The sequence below is a fragment of the Chelonoidis abingdonii genome, chromosome 3, assembly GCF_003597395.2.
Source record: "Chelonoidis abingdonii isolate Lonesome George chromosome 3, CheloAbing_2.0, whole genome shotgun sequence".
NCBI classification, from domain to species: Eukaryota; Metazoa; Chordata; order Testudines; family Testudinidae; genus Chelonoidis; species Chelonoidis abingdonii.
In genome coordinates this window covers 16,738,496-16,764,766 of record NC_133771.1, presented here as the reverse complement: position 1 = coordinate 16,764,766, position 26,271 = coordinate 16,738,496, and the positions used below count along the sequence as shown (strand labels likewise).

The following is a 26,271-nucleotide window of genomic DNA, read 5'->3' as shown; positions in this document are numbered from 1 at the left end:
GTGGCAGCACTATCAGATCTAAGCTGGTAATTAAGCTTAGAGGATTTATGCTAGGCACCCACATTTTGGACACTAAGGTTCAGAATTGGGATTTATGCTTATGACACCACCTCACTGTTTACTCCTTTTTCCAGATCATTTATGAGGACCTTCCCTCTTACTCCATGACAGCTTACTTTGCTTAAGAGCCTTTGGTGAGGGACCTTGTCAAAGGCTCTCTCAAAATCTAAGTACACTATACCCACTCAATTCCCCCTCGTCCACATGCTTGATGACCCCCTCAAAGAATTCTAGTAGATTGCTGAGGCATGATTTCCCTTTACAAAAACTGTGTTGACTCTTCCACAACAAATTATGTTCATCTATGTGTCTGACAATTTTGTTCTTTACTATAGTTTCAACCAGTTTGCCCAGTACTGAAGTCAGGCTTACTGGCCTGTAACTGGCGGGATCATCTCTGGAGCCCTTTTTAAAAAGTGGCGTCACTTTAGCTATTCTCCAGTCATTTGGTACAGAAGCTGATTTAAATGATATGTTACCAACTACAGTTAGTAGTTCTGCAATTTCATATTTGAGTTCCTTCAGAACTCTTGGGTGAATACCAACTGACCCTAGTGACTCATTACTGTTTAGTTTGTCAATTTGTTCCAAAACTACCTCTAATGACACCTAATATTAAACCACCTGAAGAATTCTCCAAAATCAGTGGGGGAAGGGACAGTAATTGTTCTGCCCATAAATTAGTTTTTGGAATTACTTGCAGTTTGATAGAATGCATGCTAGAGTGAAAGGAGAAAGGAGTTTTGCCATGTAATATTACTAGTCTTGAGTTAATTAGCACAGGAGACAGTGTCTACAACCCAAGGGATATGAAGTCACAAGATGAAGTCACATCTGCACCACAGAGAACCCTGTGGTCTCCTTTACTATCAGAAAAAGGCTTCCTTAGACTTCTTGAGTTAGAGAATACTCTTCAGTGAGTCTTCTCAACCTGACAGCTCTTTGAAGATGCAAGGTTTAGCAATCTTACCAAATTGAAGAAATCTGAATGAACTAGAGAGTGACAATCTGTTATCCTGTCAAAAAGCCTTGGATTCTCAAGCTGCAGGGCCGGCTCTGGCTTTTTTGCCTCCTCAAGCAAAAAAAATAAATAAATAAAAACCTGTGCAGTGGCCAGAACAGCAAAGGAGGGTGTGGGGGGGAACGAACCCGCCGCTCAGCTGGAGCAGCAAACAGGGAGCGTAGGAAACCAACCTGTCGCCCGGCTGGAGCAGCAAAGCGGGGGGGAGAACCAACCTGCTGCCCGGCTGGAGCAGCAAAGGACAGGGGGTGGGGCAGGAAACCAACCTGCTGCCCGGCTGGAACAGCAAACAGGGAGGGCGGGGAACCAATCTGCCGCCCGGCTGGAGCAGCAAACGGGGGGAGGGAGGGAGGAATTCCGGGAAACCTGCCTGCTGGTCAGAGCGATGAAGGAGAGGGGGCGTGAAACAAACCTGCCAGCCGGAGCAGTGAAGGGGGGCGGGGCACGAAACAAACCTGCCTGCCAACCAGCCGCAACAGCAAAGGGAAGAACAAACAAAAAAAACAAAAAGAAAAAAAAATACCTGCGGGGTGACGGGCACGTGGGTGTAGGGGGACTCCCAGCCCTGCAGACCCCGGGTAGCGGAGCACACACCCTAGCTAGCAGGAGCAGGGGGGTGGAGAGAGAAGAGGGTGGCCAGGGCTTCCTTAAGCTGGGCGCTCGCCATGCGGCCCCTCCTGCCGCGTCGCTCCGGTGGGTGGGCTGCCGTGCCTGGCTTGCTGCAGATCTGGCACCGCTCCCAGCAGCTCCTCTCCTTCGTGCCGCCGCCCCCTACAGGGCGGCAGGAGCAGCAAACCAAAAAGAAAAAAACCTGCAGGGGTGGCGGAACGGCGAAGCGCAAAAAAGAATTGGACAGAATGCCGCCCCTTGGAATCTGCCACCCCAAGCACCAGCCTGCTTGGTTGGTGCCTGGAGCCGGCCCTGTCAAGCAGGACTTCCCTTATCAAAAGAAATGACCCTAGAAACATTTCTTAAGCACCAGCATGAGCCTGGAATTCTCAGAGACTTCAGGATCCGAGACAGTGCTTCTCTAAAAAGGAGATTTCCAAGAGCAACAGGCTCTATGCCGGCTGCTATGGAGACAGTTATAAGCCTTTTCTTCTGATCTAAATTATCTCATAAATGCCTCACCCTTTGTAAGGCACTCTCCCTTCATTGTGGTGAGAGTGAAGCCTCTGTAACCATCTCAAGGCTGCAGAGATCCAGAAATGTATTAGGGCTCTTCGGAAAGCAGTTTTAACCTTACTTTCCAAAGGGTTCTTGGAACAGATGCTCCATGGACCAGCAGGGCGGATATTAATCACATCTACTTGCACCCTCCCCTCACAACTGCTAACCCGTGTCTTGCATTTGTCTCTTCTATTTTAGACTATAAACTCTTTAGGGAAGGGAACATGACTATTTGTACAGCACTATGCAAATTCACAATGCCATAAAAATGATTTTTAGTACCACTCTATGCAGGACAAGGTACATAAAACATTAAAAGAAAATCTAGCTAAGAGCTCCACTGAAGACGTTTCCTTTACTCGAGATAGGAAAATGAATTTGATTGCTTAGACAGAACTGAGCCTCTAAGAAAGGAGATGACATCACAGATTTGGCTGAGTTCTCCTGCCTCCTTCTGCAGGTAAGAGAACATGGCGTCCAGTGTTCAAAATGGTCTGAAAGACACAGGATCATCACCACCTGACTATGCCAGTGAACCACCTTGCTCTCTGGGTGTTATGTTGCTGTACTCAGAGCTTCACCCAGGGAGCTGCAAAATGGCAGAGCAGCAAAGTCCTTTCTTCGGTAGAATTTTATGGTGAACAAAACAACATTCTGTAAGTTATGGATTTTACAGTGGGCCAAATGCTTCTCTCAGATGCGAGTGCACAGGACTTCTACAGAATGCAATTTGCACACATCTGCAGGAAGAATTTGACCAGGGTATTCCTTCCCTTCAGGGCCCCATAGCTGGTGAGCAGGACCAGGAAACCTGTCACTCCACTCCTCCTCCCCCCTTCCACTCTCCAACTCTTAAAGTGATAGTCTGCAGTTCCAACACAGTCCTCAATATAGCACAGCTACATCCATGGAGCCACAATGAAGTCAGAGGGCCAAATTCTGCTCAGATATAAATCTACAGTGACTGCAGTGGAGCACCCCACCCACCCCCCAGGTCTCCACAAGCCCTAAAAAAATTCAAGCAACACTGAGTAGAAGTGGTGAGAAAACAAGTATTAGAAGCCATTGATCTTAGGTACCTTATATAATGCAAGGAAAAGGGGAGCTACCTACTCTTTTTGAAGCTTTTGGATTGAGGATGGGGTTGAAATCCTCCCGCTGGAAGACCGTAGGTGCTCATGCGCTGCACAAGGCTTGCTACAGTTCCATGCCTCTCCCTCTTGATTGGCAAACCATCATCCTTAGGTTCTGAGTCCTTCTTAACTTCCTGGTGGAAAAGAGAAGGCAGAACAAATTATCCCTCAGTTTTGTAAATTTAAGTACTCGTTGTTCCATGGTGTAACAGGTTGCAACGGAGAAAACACTTTCCGGTTATACAACATCTATCATGCAAGCATCTCAGGGTACTTTAACATGAATCCTCCCTTCACCCTTGTAAGTTGGATGTTATTTCCAGTTTACAGATAGGTAAACTGAGGTACCCAGAGAGTTCAGAAGCAGGAAAAGAAACAAGGTGTCCTGAATTCTGGTCTACTACTCCAATCTCTATAGAAAAACAGCTGCATGCACTGAAATCTGGGAAAATCAATATAAAAGCTGCATTACAACATATTTATGCTTCCATAGAGGTCAGTATTTCAATGTAAATTGTGAAGAAGTGGAAGAATTTATAAATATTTTCCATATCATCTACTCTTTTTAGAATTTACATTATAGCAGTTCCTACAGTCCTCAATCATCACCCCATGATGCAGGGTATTTTATAAACCATGCAATAAGAGAGAAAGTCCCTGCCCTAAAGAACTTACTGTCTTGGTTAATGACAAGATGCAATGATGTATAAAATAAACAGGAGGAAAGCGAAAATGAGCCATCAGTAATATAAGCATGTTTATGCATAGATTTCCTGAAAATTTAGATTGCCAAGTTCTTTACCCGATATAAAGTGTTAAGATCTAATTTGGAAAAGGCCCTCCAGTAAAACCATAGGCCTGACCTGATGGCACAGGAGAGCTCCATAAATAAGAACCAACATTTTTTGACAGAAAAGACTCTTATTTTTTCAGCAATTAATCCAGTGAATCAGGTCACTTGAACACCATAGTGCTTTTATTTGTAAAAATAATTACTATTTTGAATAAAGTAAATATATACCCTGAAAGTTTATTGCGTTCTCAGTAGTTCCTGACTAGCTACTAGAAAATATAAAAAGAGAAACTCTTGCATATATCAGCACTGAACAGTTATTACCTCCCTAATGAATTCAGCAACCAGTGCTATAGAATTAGATGTTGTACTTAAAGTAACAGAAAAACAGTCGAAGCAATCAATGCACACTTATTTACTAAGTGATATCAGCTGAATCCTTAAATGGAGGCACGAGTCTTGTTTATATATTGAAATATAATTTCACTAAAAACATTAGACACAGATCCAGCAGGAAATATATGCAGCTTTCCATGTTATGAAAATCCAGAGCTGTGGTTCCTAGCAGAGCTACTCAGCTGGGCTGGAGAGACATTGAAACTCTCCAGGTCTAATATGAAAAGGACAAGGCTTTCACATCAAGGAGATTCTCCTCACCACTTCCTGTTGGAAACGTGATTCACAAAAATCAAACTGAGATCAATGTTCATATTTTTTGTGGGTAAAGTAGTTCCATTCCTCCCTGCTCTATTCTATGAGCCCTCTTGCTTGCCTGCGGGCCTGTTCAGCAATAGCTACACTGAAAAAAACCTCTTCCAGAGTCCACAGAGAAGTCCCAGACAGCAAAGTTACCCAGATATCTTAGTGCTGGGCACCAACATGAGCCACTAGAATGGAGATTCCCTCACCCTATCTCCCATTATTTCTTTTTTTCCTGGTCCCCTGAAAGTTTCATTCACTCCCTGGCACTGTGTAGATTCAAGGACTTACCATACCAGTAAACACAAAAAAGTTTATGGCAGAACCCGAAATAAAACCTAGGTGCTTATCCTGCAAGACTAACTAAGTCAACAAGATCATTTATCTCTATTTACTTGAAAATTTCCTTCTTTCTAGTAGCATGATTCACAGAACGACAATGGATCTTCAGTCAGCTTGCAGCTTTGGGGACAGAACCAGATCTATGCATCACCAGCAGCAAGGTAACAACTGAATATTGGAGACTATCAGTTTGCAAGAGGAGCCTTTGCTACAGAACCTACCTAGCTGGCTGGCTGCAGAATAAGTACACGTTTCCATATCGGCACAGGGAGCTTTCCTACACTGTGTCATCTGCTCCTGTGCTCTTTGTGGGACTACAGAGGCAACAGCTGCTGCTGTACCTCAGTGACAGAGAAGGAGGCTAGAAGAGGGCAAGGGAAACTGTCATGGTACAATTCCCCACTCTGAACCTTAGCGTCCAAAAGATGGGGTACCAGCATGAATTCCTCTAAGCTTGATTACCAGCTTAGAACCTGTAGCGCTGCCACCAACCAGGAATTCCAGTGCCTGGTACACTCTGGTCCCCCCAAAACCTCGCCTGGGGAATCGGCTCCCAAAAACCTTGCTCTGGGGGACCCCAAGACCCAGAACCTTCTGGGATCTTAACACAATATAAAGTGAAACCCTTTCCCTTACACGTTGCCTCTCCCAGGCTTCCCCTCCCTGGCGTTAATCTGGACAGATCACTGTTGATTCAGACTCCTTGAATTCTTTTAAACAGAGAGGAAAAATTCACCTTCCCATCCTCCCTTCCTCTTTCCCCCTGCCACAGAACTCTGCTCCCTGAGAAGAGACAGTAATCCTGACACAAAGAGAGAAATTAGCCTCTCTCCCCCCCTTTCCCTCCTTTCTCCCACCAAATTCTCACTGGTGAATCCAGACCCCGTCGTTCCACTTGGGCAATGGTCTCACACTCAGATGTAAAATAAACAATTCAAGGCTCTCTTAACACAAGAAACTTTTAATTAAAGAGAGAAAACAGTTAAACTATCTTTGTAAATTTAAAATGGTATTAGGTACAGGGATCTTTCAGCTATAGACACTGGAATGACCCTCCCAGGACTAAGTTAAACAAGTACAATTAAAATCCTTTCAGCAAAAATACAAATTTGAACTCCTTCCAGCCAAATTGCAACATCTTGGGCAAATAAAGAAAACAAATATGAACCTAATCTCGCCTTATCATCTAGTACTCACTATTTGATGCCATCATTATAAGAATCCTGTATCAGGGGATTACTGGTGGAACCTTGGGGGTGCTCGTCTGGTCCACTCGTGATCCCCCTCAGTGGAGTGATAAATTAACCAGATTGCTAACAGCACTACAAGTGAAAATACTTCCCTCCCACTCAAGATTTGAAAAGTGCATCCTGTCCTCTTGATTGGTGTTCTTGGGCCTTCAGGTGACAAGCCAGGCCTATGAAACTTGTTTAAACGGCACCCTATTATAGTCAAGTACTTCTGTGTATTAACTTAGGTTCTTATCGTTATATGACAGGAGAACCCTTCACAATAGCAAGGAAGGCCAGACACTACATATCAAGCTTGAGCCAGTTATGTCACATGAGGGGAGGGGAAATCAGAATGTGTTTAGGTATCTTGCAACAGGGACATCATAAGAAAAAACACCTATCCAGCTAACTGAGTGGATTCCAACTATACCAGGCAGGCTTTCTTTGGGAGAACTGGTGATCAGTAGATCCCTGTTGCCTAGTGATGGGTAAGTGTCTAGTGTGCCACCATGCCCCTCTTCTGTAATTTAAGACCTCAGTGGGGGCTTCCTTGTGCATCAGGAATGAGAGGTTACCCACCTGAATACCCAGTTTCCAGGACTGCCTGGCTGATAGTACTGCATCCGAGTTCCTCATGCATATAAGCATTCACAAATACGTATTTAATTACTCTTTACCATGCCCGTGTGAGGTGTATGCGGAATTTTACACACTTCCCTCTCAGAGCACTTTACAGATGGATGCTGAAAGCACTGCATATTACGCATCTTGTTCACTGGCCACAGATGCAAGGAAACACATCCAAGCCAGCATTCAAATCAGGTTCCTGAGTCCCAATCCTGTGTCAGTCCACTGACATAAATTCTGTACTATTTCATATCAATCCACTGACACACAGTGACAGTGAAAAAACAATGAAAGAAACTGTGTGCTATATTCATGTTCCACTTGTCATATACAGAATGTGCGTTAAGGGTTAACTGTCCCTTTACCTGTAAAGGTCTGTTAATATAGCTGTCAGTAAAACAAGCTGAACTGAACTTGCTCCCGAACCAGGGTACTCAATGGGGTCGACAAAATACTTTCAAATCTTGTGGAGGGAAGTTCTTGTTTGTGTCTTTTTTGTTTGGTTGGCGTCATTCACTCGTTCGGGACTGAGTAGGATAGCGCCCAATCATTACAGTCGTTCTTCTAATCGTTAACATTGAATTCAGTCTTTCATGTCTTTCAATAATAGTAACGCTAATAGCTAGCAGAGGCGGATTAGTTCCTTATGTTTGTTTCTTAACTGTGGTAAATTATGTTCTTTGCTGGTAAACTTTTGAATCTTCAGAGGTGGCGGTGCGGGGGAGTCCCTCTAGTTGCTCATATCGAACATTTCAGTACCCTGTAAAGGCATTTTCCATCCTGATGGTTTACCATAGATTAAGTTTACCATTTTCGATATTCTTTAATTAAAAAGCTTCTTTCTTAAGAAACTTGATTTGCACTTTTCCTTGTTTTAAATATCTACAAGAGACTTGTAAGTCTAAATCTACATTTTACGCGGATTTGGTTGGGGGGAAGGAGGGGGTGTAATTAATTGCGATCCTTGTTTTAAGATCCACAGGAGTTTGGATACGGTTGTGAAACTTCGGCTCCACAAGGGCAACACCAACGGAGAAGAGCTGCGTCCGTCTGGGGGAAAAGGCTAGCGGGGATGTGTGTACAATTCTCCTTAGTAAAACCCTAAGGGGTTTGTTCTTGGCGTTCCCCAGGGGAAGGTTTTGGGGACATGAAGTTGTGCCAGACACTATGAGGCTTCTAGGCTATATGGTGTACATGCCAGATACAGACTTCTGACTGGTGGCAGCATACCAAATTTAAGCTAGTAATTAAGCTTAAAAGTGATCATGCAGGTCCCCAATTCTTGAACCCTAAAGTTCAAAGTGGGGAAAAAACCTTGACATGGTGAGCAGCGGTGGGATATCTAGGAACCAAAAGCCAGTAGGATTTTTTTTTCTCTCCTTTCTAGCTGCTTGGAAAGCAGCCTGAGGGCAGAGGTGTTAAGTTTTTTTTTTTAACAAGGGTCTTAATTAAGAGGAGGCTTCAAGCTGTGAGCCAGCAGACAGTCAGCAAAAGGCATTCACAGGTTGAATTCTTTTTTTTCTTTTTTTTTCTACCTCTCGGGTATAGTTAGATAGAAAATCTCTGTTAACCAAGCAGCCTGGGCTAAAGCATTCCAGTCAGTAAGCTGCAAAGGTAGTGTGGCCAGCACAAGAAAGCAGAAAAATGAGCACCAAGGAAGCAACTAAACAGAAACTAGCTAAACTAGAGGCAGAAAAAAAAGCCAAAAAGGCTGACCACAGGAGAGCTATAAAAATAAAAGAAAAAAGAAAGCCAAAGAGGCTGACTACAGGAGAACTATGAAAATAAAACAAAAAAGCTAAAAATAAAAGAAAAAAAAAGCCAAAAAGGCTGACCACCGAAGGGCTTTGGAGCTCCAGAGGGAGGCCCTGGAATTAGAAAAGGCTAAGCAGGATGGAACAGCCAACCCTAACAACCCTTCTCCAGGTACTGTTCCCCATCCCAGGAAATTCCCCACCTACAAGGCAGCTGATGATACTGAGGCCTTCTTAGAAAATTCTGAAAGGACCTGCCTTGGGTACAACATCTCTACAGACCAGTACATGATAGAGGGTACAGTGGACCCTTAGCAGAGGTGGCGGCTGAAATGCCTAAGGAACACATGAACGATTATAAACTTTTTCAAATCAAGGCCAGAATCAAAATGGGGCTAACACCTGAGCATGCCCGTCAGTGGTTCAGAGCCCTACGGTGGAAATCAGATGTGTCATTTACCCGACACACTTACCACATTCGAAAGAATTGGGATGCCTGAATATCAGGAGCAAATGCTAACTCTCTGGTAGAGCTGTCCTTCCTAATGCAAATAGAGCAGTTCTTAGAGGGTGTTCCTGAGGAAATAGAAAGATACATCCTAGATGGGAAGCCCAAAACTGTAACTGAGGTGGGGGAGATTGGAGCCAAATGAGTGGAAGTGGCAGAAAAAAAAAAAAAAAGCTACTAGCAAGGGGAGCGAATATCACAGGGGGCAAACCGAAAATAAACCGTATCACCGAGGGCAACCCAAGACCCCACCTACAACCCAAGGAAAGCCACAGACACCCTATTGTCCCACCTCACCAGTCTCCAGCAACCCACCTCGGCCCAGTGACCAGTCAGCTGGGTGATGCTTTAAATGTAATGAACCGGAACATATAAAGGCCAACTGCCCCAAGAACCACAACCAACTGTATGTAGTTCATTACACTACCATCACACCAAAGATCCCCAGGCCCAAACGCCTCTCAAATACCCTCAGAGCAAAGGGAAACCTTAAAAGTGGGCGGAAAGAAAGTTATCGCATGGAGAGACACGGGGGCACAAGTGTCAGCTATCCACCAATCCTTAGTGGACCCCAAATTCATCAACCAAAAGGCCCAAGTGACAATTTACCCATTCATGTCAAAATCTGTAAACTTGCCTACAGCTGAACTGCCTGTCCAGTACAAGGGCTGGTCAGGAATGTGGACTTTTGCAGTCTATGACAATTATCCATCCCCATGCTACTGGGAAAACTTAGCCAACCAGGTGCACGGGCCAGGGTGGCAATGGTACATGTAGCAAGCAGGAAGCTTCCAGACTGATCTCTGTTTCTGAGCCGTCCAAGGCCCGTCTGTGTTAGCAAGACCAGACAGAGGTGGTGGACCCAGATCCCTGCAACGACAGCAAAGCCATGTGCATCATCCAGTCCAAACCGGACGGAAAGAGCAACCAGCACCAAACCTTGCTCAGCCTGTTTGCAGTGCTGCAAACCCATCTACCACTCCAGAGGGCACAAGTGGCCTGAACCGTGCAGAAGCAGCAGACAACTACCAAGAGGTCAGCCAAGCCTGAATATCGCTTAGTGCACAGCGGCAGCGGTTCACAATCAACGAGACACCCATCACCTAATCACTTCCAGAGGGACCAAGCCAAGTCCACAGTCTAGAAGAATGTGTTCAGCCTCAACAGAACAGTCCAGACTGAACAGGAAGTAGATGAGAGCCTCAGAAAGCTGGTGGTGGGCATGAGCACCCACCGCTCTCAGCTCTTCTAACGTGATCCAGTTGTTGTAAAACAAGACTTTTATAAAGAAGACTCTTTCTGGTGGACACCAGGAAGACTGCATCCTCAAAACAGTGTTCAACTAAGTACCCAGGAAAGTCTCTGAAGCTTAGCCATGATCATCCCAGTTGCCATTCTGGGACGTAACGAACCAAAGACAAGTTGAGGAATCCTTCCACTGGGAGGGATGGCAAGGACATGCTATATGTCGTCTTGTAGGTGTGCCAAAGAGTTAAAAAAACCCCAGACCAGGTCAAAGCCCCTCTTCACCACTCCTAATTTGATGTCCATCAGCAAGTAGCTGTGAAATATTCTGGGTCCTTTCCCAAAAAGACCCCAGAAAAGCAGTACATACTTAACTTTCGTGACTTTGCTACCCAATGCGGGAAGCAGTAGCTCTAACAACCAGGGCTAACTGGGTGCCAGCCTTAGAGACATTTGTGCCAGGTAGATTGGGCCCTCCACATCTTACAGTTCGGGAACTATTTCCTGGCAGGGACCAATAAAAAATCTGTGGGAAGCTCATGGGGTAAATCCTAGGTTGCCACCGCGTACACACATCAACCAATGCGCTGATGAAAAAGTTTAATGAACTTTTGGGGCCATGCTACGTGCATTTGTAAAGAACACTCCAATGATTGGACCTAATTTGCAAAGCAGTGCTTTTTTGCCTACAGGGGTTACCACATCCAGTTTAGGGTTTTCACGTTCAAACTTGTTATATGCCACAAAGTTAAAGGGCATTACAGTTGGTGAAGCAGCAATGAATGGGTTTCGCCTTCATTCTGGACTTTGTAAGCAACCTACAAAGTACCCTCCAACACTCTTTAGCCCTTGCTAAAAAAAAAAAAACCTAAAAAATGCTCAAAAAGATCCAAAGGCCTGGTATAACAAACATACCAGAGAGTGTTCCTTCAAAGTAGAAGACCAGGTTATGGTCTTGAAGGGGCAACACGCCCATAAAATAAAAGCATCATGGGAAGGGCCATACACAGTCCAAGTGTGCCTGGGAGCTGTTAACTATCTCATAGCATTTCCCACCTCCACCCTAAAACCTAAAGTGTACAATGTTAATTCTCTCAAGTCCTTTTATTCCAAAGACTTAAAAGTTCATCAGTTTACAGCCCCCCTCCAAAAAAACAACGCTTAGTGGCCTAAAAAATATCTACTACAAAAAAAAAAAGTGACGGTGGCGTAGAAGAGGTGAACCTCTCCACAACCTTGGAATGTCTGCAGCGGCAACAGATGAACCAGCTGTGCACTAGCTTTGCCCCATTGTTCTCAGCCACTCCAGGACGGACTGAACGGACATACTACTCCATTGACACAGTTAATGATCGCCCAATTAGAACCCCACCCTACCGGGTGTCTCCTCATGCCCAAGCTGCTATAGAATGGGAAATCCAAAACATGCTACAAATGGGTATAATCCACTCCTCTACCAGTGCATGGGCATCTTCAGTGGCTCTAATAAGCAAGCCAAATAAAAAAATACGCTTTTGCACAGACTACCGTAAGCTAAATGCTGTAACTCGTCCCGACAACTATCCAATGCCACGCATGGATAAGCTATTAAAAAAATTGGGATGTGCTCACTTCATCTCTACAACAGACTTAACCAAAGGGTACTGGCAAGTGCCACTAAATAAACCCGCCAAAAAAAGGTCCGCCTTCAACACCCATGCAGGGCTGTATAAATTTAATGTGCTTACTTTCAGACTGTGAAATGCACCCGCCACGTTCCAAAGGCTTGTAAATAGTCTCCTAGCAGGATTAAAAAAAAAAATATGCAGTTGCCTACCTCAATAATGTGGCCATTTTTTCTAATTCATGGGCAAAACACCTAAAACACCTAAAAAAAGTCTTTAAGTGCATCAGGCAAGCAGGGCTAACTGTTAAGGCTAAAAAGTGTCAAATAGGCCAAAACAAAGTGACTTACCTTGAACACCAGGTGGGTCAAAAAGCAATAAACCCCCTACAGGCCAAAGTGAATGCTATCCAAAAGTGGTCTGTCCCAAAGTCAAAAAAACAGGTCCAATCCTTCTTAAGCTTGGCCGGGTATTACAGGCGATTTGTACCACACTACAGCCAAATCGCTGCCCCATTAACAGACCTAAACAAAAAAACCTAGCCAAATGCAGGGAAGTGGACTACTAAGGCCTGGTCTACACTACGCGTTTATACCGATTTTAGCAGCGTTAACCCAATTTAACGCTGTAACCATCCACACAACGAGGCCCTTTATATCGATACAAAGGGCTCTTTAAACCAATTTCTGTACTCCTCCTCAACGAGAGGAGTAGCGCTAAAATCGGTATTACCATATCGGATTAGGGTTAGTGTGGCCGCAAATCGACGGTATTGGTCTCCGGGCAGTATCGCACAGTGCACCATTGTGACCGCTCTGGACAGCAATCCGAACTCAGATGCACTGGCCAGGTAAACAGGAAAAGCCCCGTGAACTTTTGAATTGCATTTCCTGTTTGCCCAGCGTGGAGCTCTGATCAGCATGGGTGGCCATGTAGTCCCAAATCCAAGAAGAGCTCCAGCATGGGCCGTACGGGAGATACTGGATCTGACTGCTGTATGGGGAGACAAATTTGTTCTATCAGAGCTCCATTACAGAAGACTGAAAAAAAAAATCTCCAGGCCATGATACAGAGTCCACAGCACAGTGCTGTGTGACAGCGTAACGTAGCCAAGAATGAACATGTGCGCTTGATGGAGGAGGACGGCGGGTGAGGAGGTACTGAGATCCACTATCCACAGTCCCAGCAGTCTCCGAAAGTATTGATTTTGCTGAGCTCCCAATGCCTGTACGGTCAAACACCTCGCGGTGTTCAGGATAGCTAGCATGTACCCCACCACCCGTGTGAAAGAAAAAGGAACAAATACGTTTCTTGATTTTCAATGTTACTCTATGTCTAGTGCATGGTCGCGTAGACCGATGCTGCGGCAGTGAAGAGCCAGTAAACGCTCCTCCCCTCCCAGGTGCCAGACGGTACATGTGACTGCTATCCGGCGTCTCGCCCGTGACTGCTCCGGCTGGCCTCGGTGAGACTGCGGGCACCTGGGTAAATAGGAATGATTCCCGTCTTCCAGTGGATTGGTACGAGAGGCTGGTAACATCTCATCATAGCACTGGACTGAGCTCTATCGCCCCCATTTCATCGTTAAGAAAGATTCTGTACTGTCTGGACTATCTAGCAAGCGCTCGGTCCTCTCCCCTACACCGCTTATGTCTGCAGCTATCTAGCGTGAGTGCCTCCCCTTCATTATCTCACTAAAATCACTGTTCTGTATTCCTGCTTCTTTTACTTATCTCACACACAGGGGGACACTCCACGGTAGCAGGAAGGTTTGGGAGGAGGAAGCAACTGGTAGGTTGTTGCAGGGCACTCCCTAGAATGGCATGCAGCTCTCATTTTGCGGGATCTGACATGGACGCTGTGCTCGGCTGTTCTCTGATACACTGTTCTCTAGTACACTTGCCATATTCTAGGCAAGACTGACTATTTTAATCATAAAGAGATAGACTCGGAGTCATTCCCATTTTGTCTTGCGCCCCGGCTGACCTCCCAGGGCACCATGCAGCGCAGACAGTAAGAACGACAGTAACCATCATCTCAGCCAATTTACAATGGCGAGCGACAGTACAGACACAACTGATAAACTGTCTCTGCTGTCATGCAAGGCAAATGAATGCTCTGTTAGCGCTGCAGTATCGCTCTGTCAGCCGCATCCATACACAAGCGTGACGTAAAAAAAAGAAGCTGAACGGTTCCATGGTTGCTGTCTATGGCTTCGCCAGGGCAATTCAAGGAAAAGGGCGCGAAATGATTGTTCCGTTGCTTTCCGGAGGAGAAGACTGACGACCTTACCCAACCACCACGACAATGATTTTTGCCCTTCAGGCAATGGATCTCACCAGAATTGCAAGGGCGGGGAGACTGCAGAACTATGTAGCTACGGAATAGCTCCCACAGATGCAACGCTCCAGCAATTGCGCAGCCTGGACCACGGACGTACATCCCGAATAATGTTGTAGTGTGCTGGTCACTCGACTTTAACATCTGTTTTACAAAACCAGTTTTATGTAAATCGAATATCCTCATGTAGACACACCATAATGTCAAAAGGCTTTACCCAGCTTAAGGCCACACTCATGTCTGACCCTTGCTAGGCCCCGACTTTAACAACCTTCTAGAATCCACAAGTGCATTGTAGAGTGTGGGCAGTTTAATGCAGAAGACCGAATCAAAACATCTCCGTCGTGTCCACAAAAATGTTCAACAGGGAAAGCCACGTCATCACAAAAAGAATGCTTCGCCATTGTGGAGCCTAAAAATCGTTAACCATGACTTTGGAAGGCGTTTCCGCTACAACCTGACCAGGCTGCGCTAAGTGGCTTCATACGCTAAGGAAACACAAATACCTTCGATGAGTAGCTCTCAATAATTAATTTGATCAACACATTTCGAGGCTTATAAAAGTAGCTAAGCCTCTCCCGTAATTCCAAATCAACTATAATGCCATTGAAATGTAAAATCTTTGTAGTTTAATAATATAGTAATGTAAAGGATGTGATTCTTGTTTATATTGAATCTTAAAAAAAAAAAAAAATCACGCCAGGGTCCTGTTAGTTCACCTGTCAAAGTGGGTCTGTTCAACAAAATATTCAAGGTTATGTTGCTTTTACCGTAGTTAGGAGCCAGACCGATGACACTGACGCGGACAATAGAGGAAAAAACTTCAATCTTGTGGAGGAACGTCTGTTTGCTTTGTTGGTTCGTTGTTCTCTCGAACTTAAAAAAATGGACAGATCATTCAAGTTTCCAATCTTTCTATCAGTCCCTTTCATTTTCAAATATAGAGTAATAGCAGGCAAGGCGATTAGTCTATTTTTTCTTAACTTGTAAATGTTCTTTTTCGGAAGATTTTTTACCTCGTTGCTGTAACTTTGATATGGCGATGAGGAGGGGGAATCCTCTAACATAATAAATCAAGTACCCGTGAAGATTTTCCTCCTATTTTACAAATAATTCTTTACTTTTTTTCTAATTGAAAGTTCTTTTTAGAACTAATTAATTTCTTGTTTTTAAATCAAAAATAAATTCTAACTACCAGAATTAGTGGGAAAATGAGGGGAATATTAATCCCTTGTTTAATCAAATCAAAGTTAAATCGTGAAGCTTCCTAAGGCAACCAAAAAAAAAAAAGCGGGGAAAAAAAAAGGGACTGGTGAAAAGCCAAAGCTTCTGAAAAAAAAAATCTCCAGGCCATGATACGAGTCCACCAGCCGAAGTGCTCTGGTGTGACAGCGTAGCGTGGAGCCCAAGAATCCCGCATGCGTGCGATGTGATGGAGGAGCTGGGGTATTCGAGCGATATCCCAGCAAGCTATCCCACCGTCCCAGCAGTCTTCCGAAAGTATTTGTTCATTGGAACTAGAGACTACAATAGAACACTGACGGTCAAACACCTGCCAGGTTGGTTCAGGGATAGCTAGCCAATGTACCCCCTCCCACCACCCGTAGTGAAAGAACAGGGAACAAAATCGTTTCTTGATTTTCAAGTGTCACTCTATGTCTAGTGCTGCTGCTGAGGTAGCACGATGTGCTCGGCAGTGAAGAGCCAGTAACGCCTTCCCCCTCCCCATCCCAGGTGCCAGACGGGCTCAATTGACTGCTATCCCGTCGTCTCCGCCGTGACTGCTCCTGAGTGGGCCTCAGGTGAGACTGGCGGGGGCACCTGGTCGTCAAAATAGGAATTGATTCCGGTATTCCCAGTGGATGGTACAGAACGGCTTTGGTAACCATCCTCATCCCATAGCAACTGGGGACTGATGCTCTATCCGCCCCCCATTTCATGCTAAAGAAAAGAATTCTGTACTGTCTGGGATATCTAGCAGCGCATGCGGGGCTCCTCTCCCCTGACAACCGCTTAATGTCTGCCTAGACTGATTCATAGCCAGCTCGGAGGCTTGCCTCCCCTTATTTTATCTTCAACTAAAACTCACTGTTCTTATTCCTGCTTCTTTTTCTTCATCACACAACAGGGGGGACACTGCCCCGGTAGCCCAGGAAGGTTTGGGGAGGAGGGAAGCAACTGGATAGGGGTTGTTGCAGGGGCACTCCCTTAGATATGGCATTGCAGCTCATTCTTTTCTGCGGGAATCTGACATTGGAGCGGCTGTGCTCTCTGGGTTCTCTGATACCTGGTTCTCTAGTACACCTGCCCCATTATTCTTAGGCGAGACTGGACTATTTTTCGATACATAAAGGAGGATGCTCGGGAGTCATCTCCCATTTTTTGTCTTTGCTCCCCCAGGCTGACCTCAGCCAGGGGCACCATGACGCACGCAGACAGATACAGAACGACAATACCCTCATCTCATTAGCCAATTTACCAATGGCGCAGGCAGACAGTACAGAACAACTGATAACTGTCTCTGCTGTCATGCAAGGAAATGGAATGCTGCTGTGTAGCGCTGCAGTATCGCCTCTGTCAGCAGCATCCAGTACACAACGGTGACAGTAAAAACAGAAACAGTCTGAACGGGTTCCATGGTGCTGTGCTATGGCATTGCCCGGGGCAATCCAAGAGAAAAAGGGCGCGAAATGCCCTGTCTGCCCCCGTATTGCTTTCCCGGAGGAAGGAATTGACTGACGACATTTACCCAGACCCACCACGACAAATGATTTTTTGCCCGTTCAGGCACTGGCATCTAACCGCAATTTGCAAGGGGCGGGGGAGACTGCAGGAACTATGGATAGCTACCGGAATAGCTACCCACAGTTATATGCAACGCATCCAGCAATTGACGCTAGCCCTGGACACTGGACGTACACCACCGAATTACTGTGGGCTAGTAGTGTGAGCTGGGTGCACTCAGACTTTATACCATCTGTTTTTACAAAACCAGTTTTTATGTAAATCGAATACTCCATTAGTGTAGACCTACCCATAATGTTCAAAAGGCTTTACCAGCTTAAGGCAACACTCATGTCTGACCCTGTGCTAGGCTCCTAGACTTTACACAGTTTATTATCACTCTCCGTCTTACATTGTAAGTAATAGCCAGGCAAGGCAGATTAGTCTTATGTTTGTTTTCTTAACTTGTAAATGTGTCTTTTTGCCGGAAGGATTTTTACCTCTGTTTGCTGTAACTTTGAATCTGAGGGTAGGAGGGGGGAATCCCTCTAATCTATATAAATCTAAGTACCCTGTAAAGCATTTTCCATCCTGATTTTACAAAGATAATTTTTACCTTTTCTTTCTTTAATTGAAAGCTTTCTTTTTAAGAACCTAATTAATTTTTCCTTGTTTTAAAATCCAAAAAATTAAATCTAAACTCACCAGGAATTAGTGGGGAAAATGGAGGAGAAATAATTAATTCCTCCTTGTTTTAAAATCCAAAAAGTTTAAATCAGTGTGAAGCTTCCTAAGGCAACCAAAAAAAAAAAAAAAAAGTCTGGGGGAAAAAAAAAGGGGAATGGTTAAATTCTCCTTGTTTTAAAACCCAAGGGGTTTGGGTCTTGGGTTCCCCAGGGAAGATTTTGGCGGAACAGAAGTGTGCCAAACACAAACTTCTGGCTGATGGCAGCATACCAAATTTAAGCTAGTAATTAAGCTTAAAAATAATCATGCAGGTCCCCACTTCTTAAACCCTAAAGTTCAAAGTAAAAAAAAAAACCTTAACTTTGAGATCCACCAAAATCTTTATCTGTTTCCTGCATATATGCAATTTCTGAACACCTGTGCAGAATCTGATAAGACTACTTTTCATTGCTAGAGTAACAGAAGAACTGTAATTTCCAAACCATGCCGTATCAGAATCAGAAACCTCTGAATTTTGGGTAGTATTTTATTCATTTTAATAAAATTCCTCTATCAAAGCTGTAACAGCAAAGTGACTGACAAAGCAGTTGACTTGGCATGGCCTTAAGAGACTAGAAAATTCCAGAATTTAGAATCCTTTGAAGTTTACTTATATTAATTTAATACACATTTTATTTTTAAAAAATGCCAAACAAGAGGACCTTTTAAAGCAACTTATATTATTTTAATTGTAACTGATTTTATAGGGTATAAATAAGAATGAGTATAATTGGAATGAGTACCCTTCATATTGTACAATTTCAGACACAAAGATTTGTATTTCAAAAGGTGCAGGACACTTGCCTTTCAGCTGCATGCAAGTCGGATTTCAGCTTACAAGCTGCAAAGGAGACTGAAGTCCCACTTTTCTGGACCTGGCTATGACCAGTGTCACACCACAAGACCTCACTGCAGGAACTGAAGTTTCAAGGTAGGCACTTTAGTAAAAAGCCATTTTATACATGGAATTCAATGCACATGTCTAAAAAAAAAAAATCAAGTCCTATAACCACCTTGATTGCATTATGACACATTTCTAGGCCTCAGAACTACTTGGCTTGTTATGAATTGAAGCATCAACATCTGCCAGTAAACAGGAATATAAGGACAGAGTACAATTATTCATAGCTAGAAATTTATTAATCTATTTTATGGCTGACATTAAGGACTCTGTCAGCATTTCCATTAGTAACACAGATTTTATGCATTTACAACATGGCTCCACAAGTTCACTACAGACTGCATCTTGGCATAAAAAGTCTCGGCTTGCGAGTGACCTCCCACTCCTTTCCTCTGCAAGTTTTGGGTCTGGCCACTATTTTTTTTTTTTTTTTTTTAATAAATAATAGATAAATCTTCTTTAAACAAATATATTAATAACAATGTATCTATAATATACTCAATGATTTATATACACCTTTTTTATTTACATACAAATATACACACAGTATATAGAGAGAATTAGTAGTAACATTTGTCAATTCCTATTCCAACTGTCAACAACTTAACTACAACTCTATACAATAAAAGCACAATCAGGAAAACGGAACCAGACCCAAACAAATTTGAAAGAAGAGTTGTTTCTTGGTATTTTACACACAGGAAGTTCTAATTGTATGTCTAAGAAATCTACTGAAAACAGTGTAAAGGAACATCCCCCACCCCTGATGTCCAACAGAGAGTGGATCAAGATTAAAGATTGATTAAAGTTCTCAAGCAGCATAAAATACACTCATATCCAGGAAATCCAGTTGAATGATTCTACAAATTCAACAAATAAATCTTTTTTGTCACATGTTTTAGTGCCTCCTTCGCCACCAAAAAAATAGCAATAGCATAGCACTGATAAGGAAACTTAATCTATGGATGGACAATCTTAATTTCTGCTGGGCAGAAAATGGGGGCCTCAGTATTAAATCAACTTCTTAAGTTTCCATCTTCACCTTTCATTCTGCAAAATTCTTTCGCTCAAAACTTGAGTAAAATGTAACTACCAAAACAGCTACCAAAAAATATATTAGAGTCAGCAGAAACTCCTGATAAAGAGGAACTAAAATATTTGTTTCCTAGATATACAAAAATAACTGTCTCCATATATCCATTTGAGGATCTAAGTTTATACTAAAAAAAGTTCGAACTAATTTGAGAAATGTGTTTGTTCAGGACTTCAGTCACAATATCAGTGGTAAATACAACAGCTTTTCAGTCTAATAATATTTAAATCAACTCCAAGCTCCTCAACTATGGGTTTCAGTGCCATCCAGACACATCACTTCAGTTCCTTCTTGAGCAGGAAGCAGAGATTCCCAAACTCTAAATGTAGACCCCACAAAATACCGATCTGGGGGTAAGACTAGAAAAGTTACGTATTTGTGTTTATTATACAAGCCAGGGTATTCATTTATTTCTTCTCATTTTTCAGCTGTAACTATAGATATCTATCTTGTGACTTAGGCACGTAGCCCATATATTAAAAACACAACATAAGCAAAAAACCCTGCCCATAAATATATTCACATCAACTCCCTACTTGATATCCTTAGATAAGATTAAAATAACTGGGTCCTAAATTTTAGCTAGGCTATTTTAGAGCTCTTTCCCCACCCAAGGCTTCCACTGGATGGCTCTGCTTCCCGAGATCCGTTGCAGCCCAGATCCCATTGCATGAAATAGTTCACGCTAGGAGATACTACGGAAGAGGCCAGCACACCCTCAAGCTAGGTCTTAACTTATCCATTAACATATGGATGGAAACACTGAAAAGGAAGGCGAGAGACTCTGAAGAAGAGGCTTGACTGGAGACCCCTGAATGCCATGGACTGAACAGACCCTCACAGCTCACCCTTGTTGGAGCAAGATATTCAACTTCTGAGCAGTTTCAAAAATTAAATATATACCTTATGAGTCAAGTTTTGACCTAATTTATGGCCAAGTTTTTAAAATATAAAAATAAAAAACAGTAGTTTGGTAATTATACTGAGCAGTGCTTAAATGACCCACTACCGATTGCCACAAACACAGGGATCATCATATTTTGCCAAATCTACTCTAATAACTGCATATTTTCTAACTTCAGTGTCCCTTGAGGCAAAATTTATTCAGTTCATTAAATAGAAAACAAAAAGGAAAAAAAAAATCAAGAGGTCCAAGACTTCTAGCTGACAACAGCTTGCATTGATCTGCATATAAAATTACACAACAACAATACTCTAGTCGAGGTGAAGAGGATGATACTGGCCTACTTTTACTCTGGTTTCCCAACCCAAGAGAGCAGAGAGAGACAGAGTGAAGAGAACATCTTTCTTTCCCAAATTATGGAGGTTCATCTCTGGGTTGAAAGAATATATTCATAGAAGGCATGAGTGTGTGTGGAGTATCAAACATTCAGCTACAAAATGTCTGCACATTTTAATTTTAAAAAACTGGATACCTGCGTACCATGTGCAAGAAAGTTAAGCAAGGATCTCTCATCACTGAGTTCCATATCAGTGCCTGAAAAAGCTTAAAGGCCTGGAAGCTTGTAATGATTAAGCACCTTAACTAATCTTTCCCACAGATTTTAGCAACCCATTTCTCATGCTTTGCTAGTTTTGAGACTAAGATCCTTAGGTCTGGTCTACATCAGCCTCGCTACATCTCTCAGGGGCATGAAAAATCCACACTCCCAAGAACCGTAGCTATGCCAACCTAACCCCAGGTATAGACAGTGCTAGGTCGACGGAAGAATTCTTCTGTTGACCTAGCTACCGCCTCTTGGGGAGAAGAATTAGCTACACCAACAGGAGAACCCCTCACATCAGCATAGGTGTGCTACAGAAGTGCTATAGCGGAGTCACTAGCATTTTAAGTGTAGACATATCCTTAGAAAAGCCCTTAGCCATGTGGCTAAAGTGATTTACTGAATCAGGTCTTAAGAGCTAATTGGAAAATGTAAACAAAGCACTTCTCTTCTCTCCTCTCCCCCTCACTCCCCAAAAAGAACCCACCCAATTTTTTAAAAACATTTTTAGGAAACCTGCCCCTGCTTTAATAACAGCCAGAGAGATTAACAAAAAGGTGCCTTAAAATTACTGGCTATTTACCATTCAAGAAAGTAGTTAAGATTAGGTTGAAGCTAAAGTAAAAAAATAAGATGCTTATCAGACTGATTCTAAAGCTATAATATATTTAAAAATCTGTCATGGCTAGAACTGATTACCCCAGCTTTGCAATTGCAAAGAAAAAGTCTTCAATTTCTACCTATGGCAGTTCATGTTATCAGACTAACATTCAAGGAAGCAATTTTTTTTAAAAACAAAGGTAAGATGGAAAATGTTTCAGCAGAGTTCAGTTTACTTCCTCACCCTCAAAAAATTTAAATATTCAAAAAATATCTTGTAAAGTCTGGAAAGAAGTAGTTAAAGTAACTAGCCAGTCCTCCTATGCCATTTAATCCATCAGTTATTATCACCCCTATCTGAATTATACTTCCCACACAGTCTTAATTTTGCTCTTCTTCCCAACTACAATGTTGGATGTATATTCTGTTGAGCCTACATTTAAATACGTAGTCAAGTTCTGAAATAACGTAGTTTCAGGGTTCTATAAATTCCAACTAGGTGACATGTTGAGGGAGCAGAATAATATTTTATAAATATAACTGGAAAAATTGATCTGTTTGGTGTTATAAAGTGTGTCAATTATATAATGTACATTTATGAAGGGTCACAGAGAATACGCCAAAATTAAGAAATACTTTTCTGCGCACACCCAGCCAACCATTCCCCCCGTCTATGACCAAGATGCTGCCATATTTCTTAGTTTACATTAATTGACTAACAAGAAGAGACAACTGGGCAATGTATTCGTTTTATAATATAATAGCAAGAGAGTTACTACTTTTTTATAGTGTTTATAAAAGAAATTGTACAATCATGCACAATCAGATAAGGAAGGACAAAAGTTCAAGATGTTTCTATGTGACTAGTTAAAGGAGTATCAACTCCTATTTAACTGATCATCTTTTAGTTCCATGCTACCTAGTTTGTGCAACAGAAAGTTGTCAATTAAGCGATGTCATAGATTCCAACACAAGAAGGAACAGTTGTGAACATCTAGTCCAACTTCTTGTATAACACAGACCACAGAGTTTAGCCAAAATAATCCGTAGAGCATCTCTTTTAGAAAAACATCCAAATGTGATATAAAAATTGTTTGTGGAGAATATATCATGATCATTGGTAAATTGCTCTAATAGTTAATTACTCTCCGTTAAAAATGTATGCCTTATTTCCAGTCTGAATTAATCTAGCTTCACTTCCAGCCACTCTTATACCTTTCTCTGCTAGATAGAAGAGCCCATTATTAAATATTTGTTCCTCATGTAGATACTTATAGACTGTAAAAAGTCACTCCTTAAATCTTCTCTTTGTTAAGCTAACTAGATTGCACTTTTTGAGTATCACTGTATGGCTAGTCCTTTAATCATTCTTATGGCTCTTCTCTGAACCTCTTCCAATTTATCAAACACATTACTTGAATACAAGGCAGAAATTAGCACCAGAACTCAACACAGCTTTCTAGTAGCAGTCTCACCAGTGCCAAATTCAGAGGTAAACTAACCTCTCTTCTCCTGCGTGAGTTCTCCGGTTTATTCATCCCTGGATCACATCAGCTTTTTAGCCACTGTGTCACATCTACCATGATTCAAATCTTTTTCATAGTCACTGCTTCCCGGGACAGAGTCACCCAAATCAGATAGTGCCAGAGTTCAGGGCAACTGCAACTGTATTTCATCCAGAAAAGGCACCTTATCTCAAGTTGCCAGCTCCCTGGTCATTGCCTTACTTGGGTGGAGACTCACATCTCACTCCCTTCTGACTGGGCTATTTCCAGGCTGCACAGTTCCCTAAATACCCTGCGTTACTCCCAACAGAGACAAGCTGCTCATTACACCTGCTTGCTTTCTCTTTAGAGACAGTTAACAGTGTGACTGTGCCAAGTTATAGATCAGGGTAGGCAACCAATGGCACACATGCCAAAAGTGGCACACAAGCTGATTTTCAATGGCACTCACACTGCCCGGGTCCTGGCTATCGGTCCGGGGAGCTCTGCATTTTAAATTTAATTTTAAATGAGGTTTCTTAAACATTTTAAAAACCTTATTTACTTTACATACAGCAATAGTTTAGTTATATAATATAGACTTACAGAGAGACCTTCTAAAAAAGGTTAAAATGTATGATGGGCATGCAAAACCTTAAATTACAGTGAATAAATGAAGACTCGGCACAGCACTTCTGAAAGGTTGCTGACCTCTGTTACAGATACCACACAGCTCTTTTTATATAAACCTATTTTATTTTTAAGATAAAAGCACTACAGAGAAGGCATATTAAAAACAATTAAGAGAACCTGCCATGCTAATAAGCTTATCAGAGATCTCTCCAACTCTAACAGACTCTGGCAGAAGCAGTCCTTCAAAATCTCACTCAAGGGGGCCTCTTCTGTGGTCACAGATTCATAACAGTGTCAGCTCAGAACCAGTCAGTCTTCCAGAGGATCAGCAGGTCCAGTCCTTCCAACCCTTCCCTAAGGATCTGTGCCCCCCATGGACCAGAGTCCTGTCCATTTGCTGAATCCAAAAGAAGTCCCTGAGCCTACTCAAACTATGCTATTTGTCCAAAAATCCTCTCTTTGTCTGCTGGACAACCACCACCTGCTGATCTCTTATTCACCTTTCCCATGGACATGCATACAATCCCTCAACAACATATAACTGCATTTTTAATATAGTGGACCCCAAAGTATTAAACCTCATTCAATAAGGTTTGAATTTCACTGAATTAAGCATTTCAGGATGTTTCAGCATATTGTTGGCCTGTCACACTCAATACACAGAATGGCAGTAATGCAACTCATGGAACAAGCAGATATGATGTAAAAAATAATCCAGAAGAAAACCTTTTTTCCTATATATGCAAATTAATGTAAAACACTCTGCAGTAGTAGGAGATGAGAGAAAACAGGTTTAATATTTCCTCTACACAAAACTCTGCTTACTAAGTGAACCAATGTATTCTGACCTACCTTCACATTTTCTGTAATGTCTGAAGCAAGCTCTCCCTTCCCATTGAGAAATGCCCCTTCTGATTAATGTAACTGGCGGCTAGGTGGTCTGGTGCCAGAATTGGAACATGTGTGCCATCTATCACCCCTCTGCAGTTAGGGAAGCCCATTTGTGCAAAGCCATCCACAATGTCTCGCACATTGCCCAAAGTCACGGTCTTTCGGAGCAGGATGCGATTAATGGCCATGCACACTTCTGTTAACGCACATCCAATAGTTGACTTTCCCACTCCAAACTGGTTAGCGACCGATTGGTAGCAGTCTGGAGTAGCCAGCTTCCACAGTACAAAGGCCACACGCTTCTCCAACGACAGAGCAGCTCTCATTCTCGTGTTCTTGCGCTGCAGGGCTGGGGCAAGCGCATCACACAGTCCCATGCATGTGGCTTTCCTCATGCAAAAGTTTTGAAGCCACTGCTAGTCATCCTAGATTTGCATGACAATGTGGTCCCACCATTCAGTGCTCGTTTCCTGAGCCCAAAAGTGGCGTTCCATTATGGTCAGCACCTCCGTGAATGCAACAAGCAATTGTGTGTCATACTTACTACGCGTGGTGAGATCAATGTCAAACTTCATGTGCCTCTGTAACTTTAAGGAATAACTCCACTGCCACTCATGATGTGTTAGTGACAGCGAGCAGCATATTGGTCAACAGTGTGGGATCCATTCTTGCAGATCAAAGAGGAAGATGAATTGAAGCTCAGCAATTTCTCTTTGAAGTCTGGTCCTGAAGTTTTTTTGTTGCAGGATGGCCAACTTAAGGTCTGCTATAGTGTGGCCAGGGAGGCTGAAGTGCTCTCCTACAGGTTTTTGTATATTGCCATTCCTAATATCTGATTTGTGTCCATAGAGACTGTCCAGTTTGGCCGATGTACATAGCAGAGGGGCATTGCTGGCATATGATGGCGTATATTACATTGGTGGACGTGCAGGTGAATGAACCGGTGATGGTGTGACTGATCTGGTTAGGTCCTGTGATGGTATCGCCGGTGTAGATATGTGGGCAGAGTTGGCATCGGGGTTTGTTGCATGGATTGGTTCCTGAGCTAGAGCTACTATGGTGCGGTGTGCAGTTGCTGGTGAGAATACATTTCAGGTTGGTAGGTTGTCTGTGGGCAAGGATTGGCCTGCCACCCAAGGCCTGTGAAAGTGTGGGATCATTGTCCAGGATGGGTTGTAGATCCCTA

General features: G+C 43.0%; 1 protein-coding gene across 2 annotated transcripts in view; it reads right to left on the bottom strand.

The window, feature by feature from the left end:
* CD2AP (CD2 associated protein) overlaps positions 1-26,271 on the bottom strand; it is a 150,993-nt gene that overhangs the window by 77,707 nt on the left and 47,015 nt on the right. For both annotated transcript variants that reach the window (XM_032777591.2, XM_032777592.2), the window contains exon 3: positions 3,365-3,518. In XM_032777591.2, the coding sequence (XP_032633482.1) occupies positions 3,365-3,518 (154 nt within the window). The remainder of the gene's footprint in view (positions 1-3,364; positions 3,519-26,271) is intronic.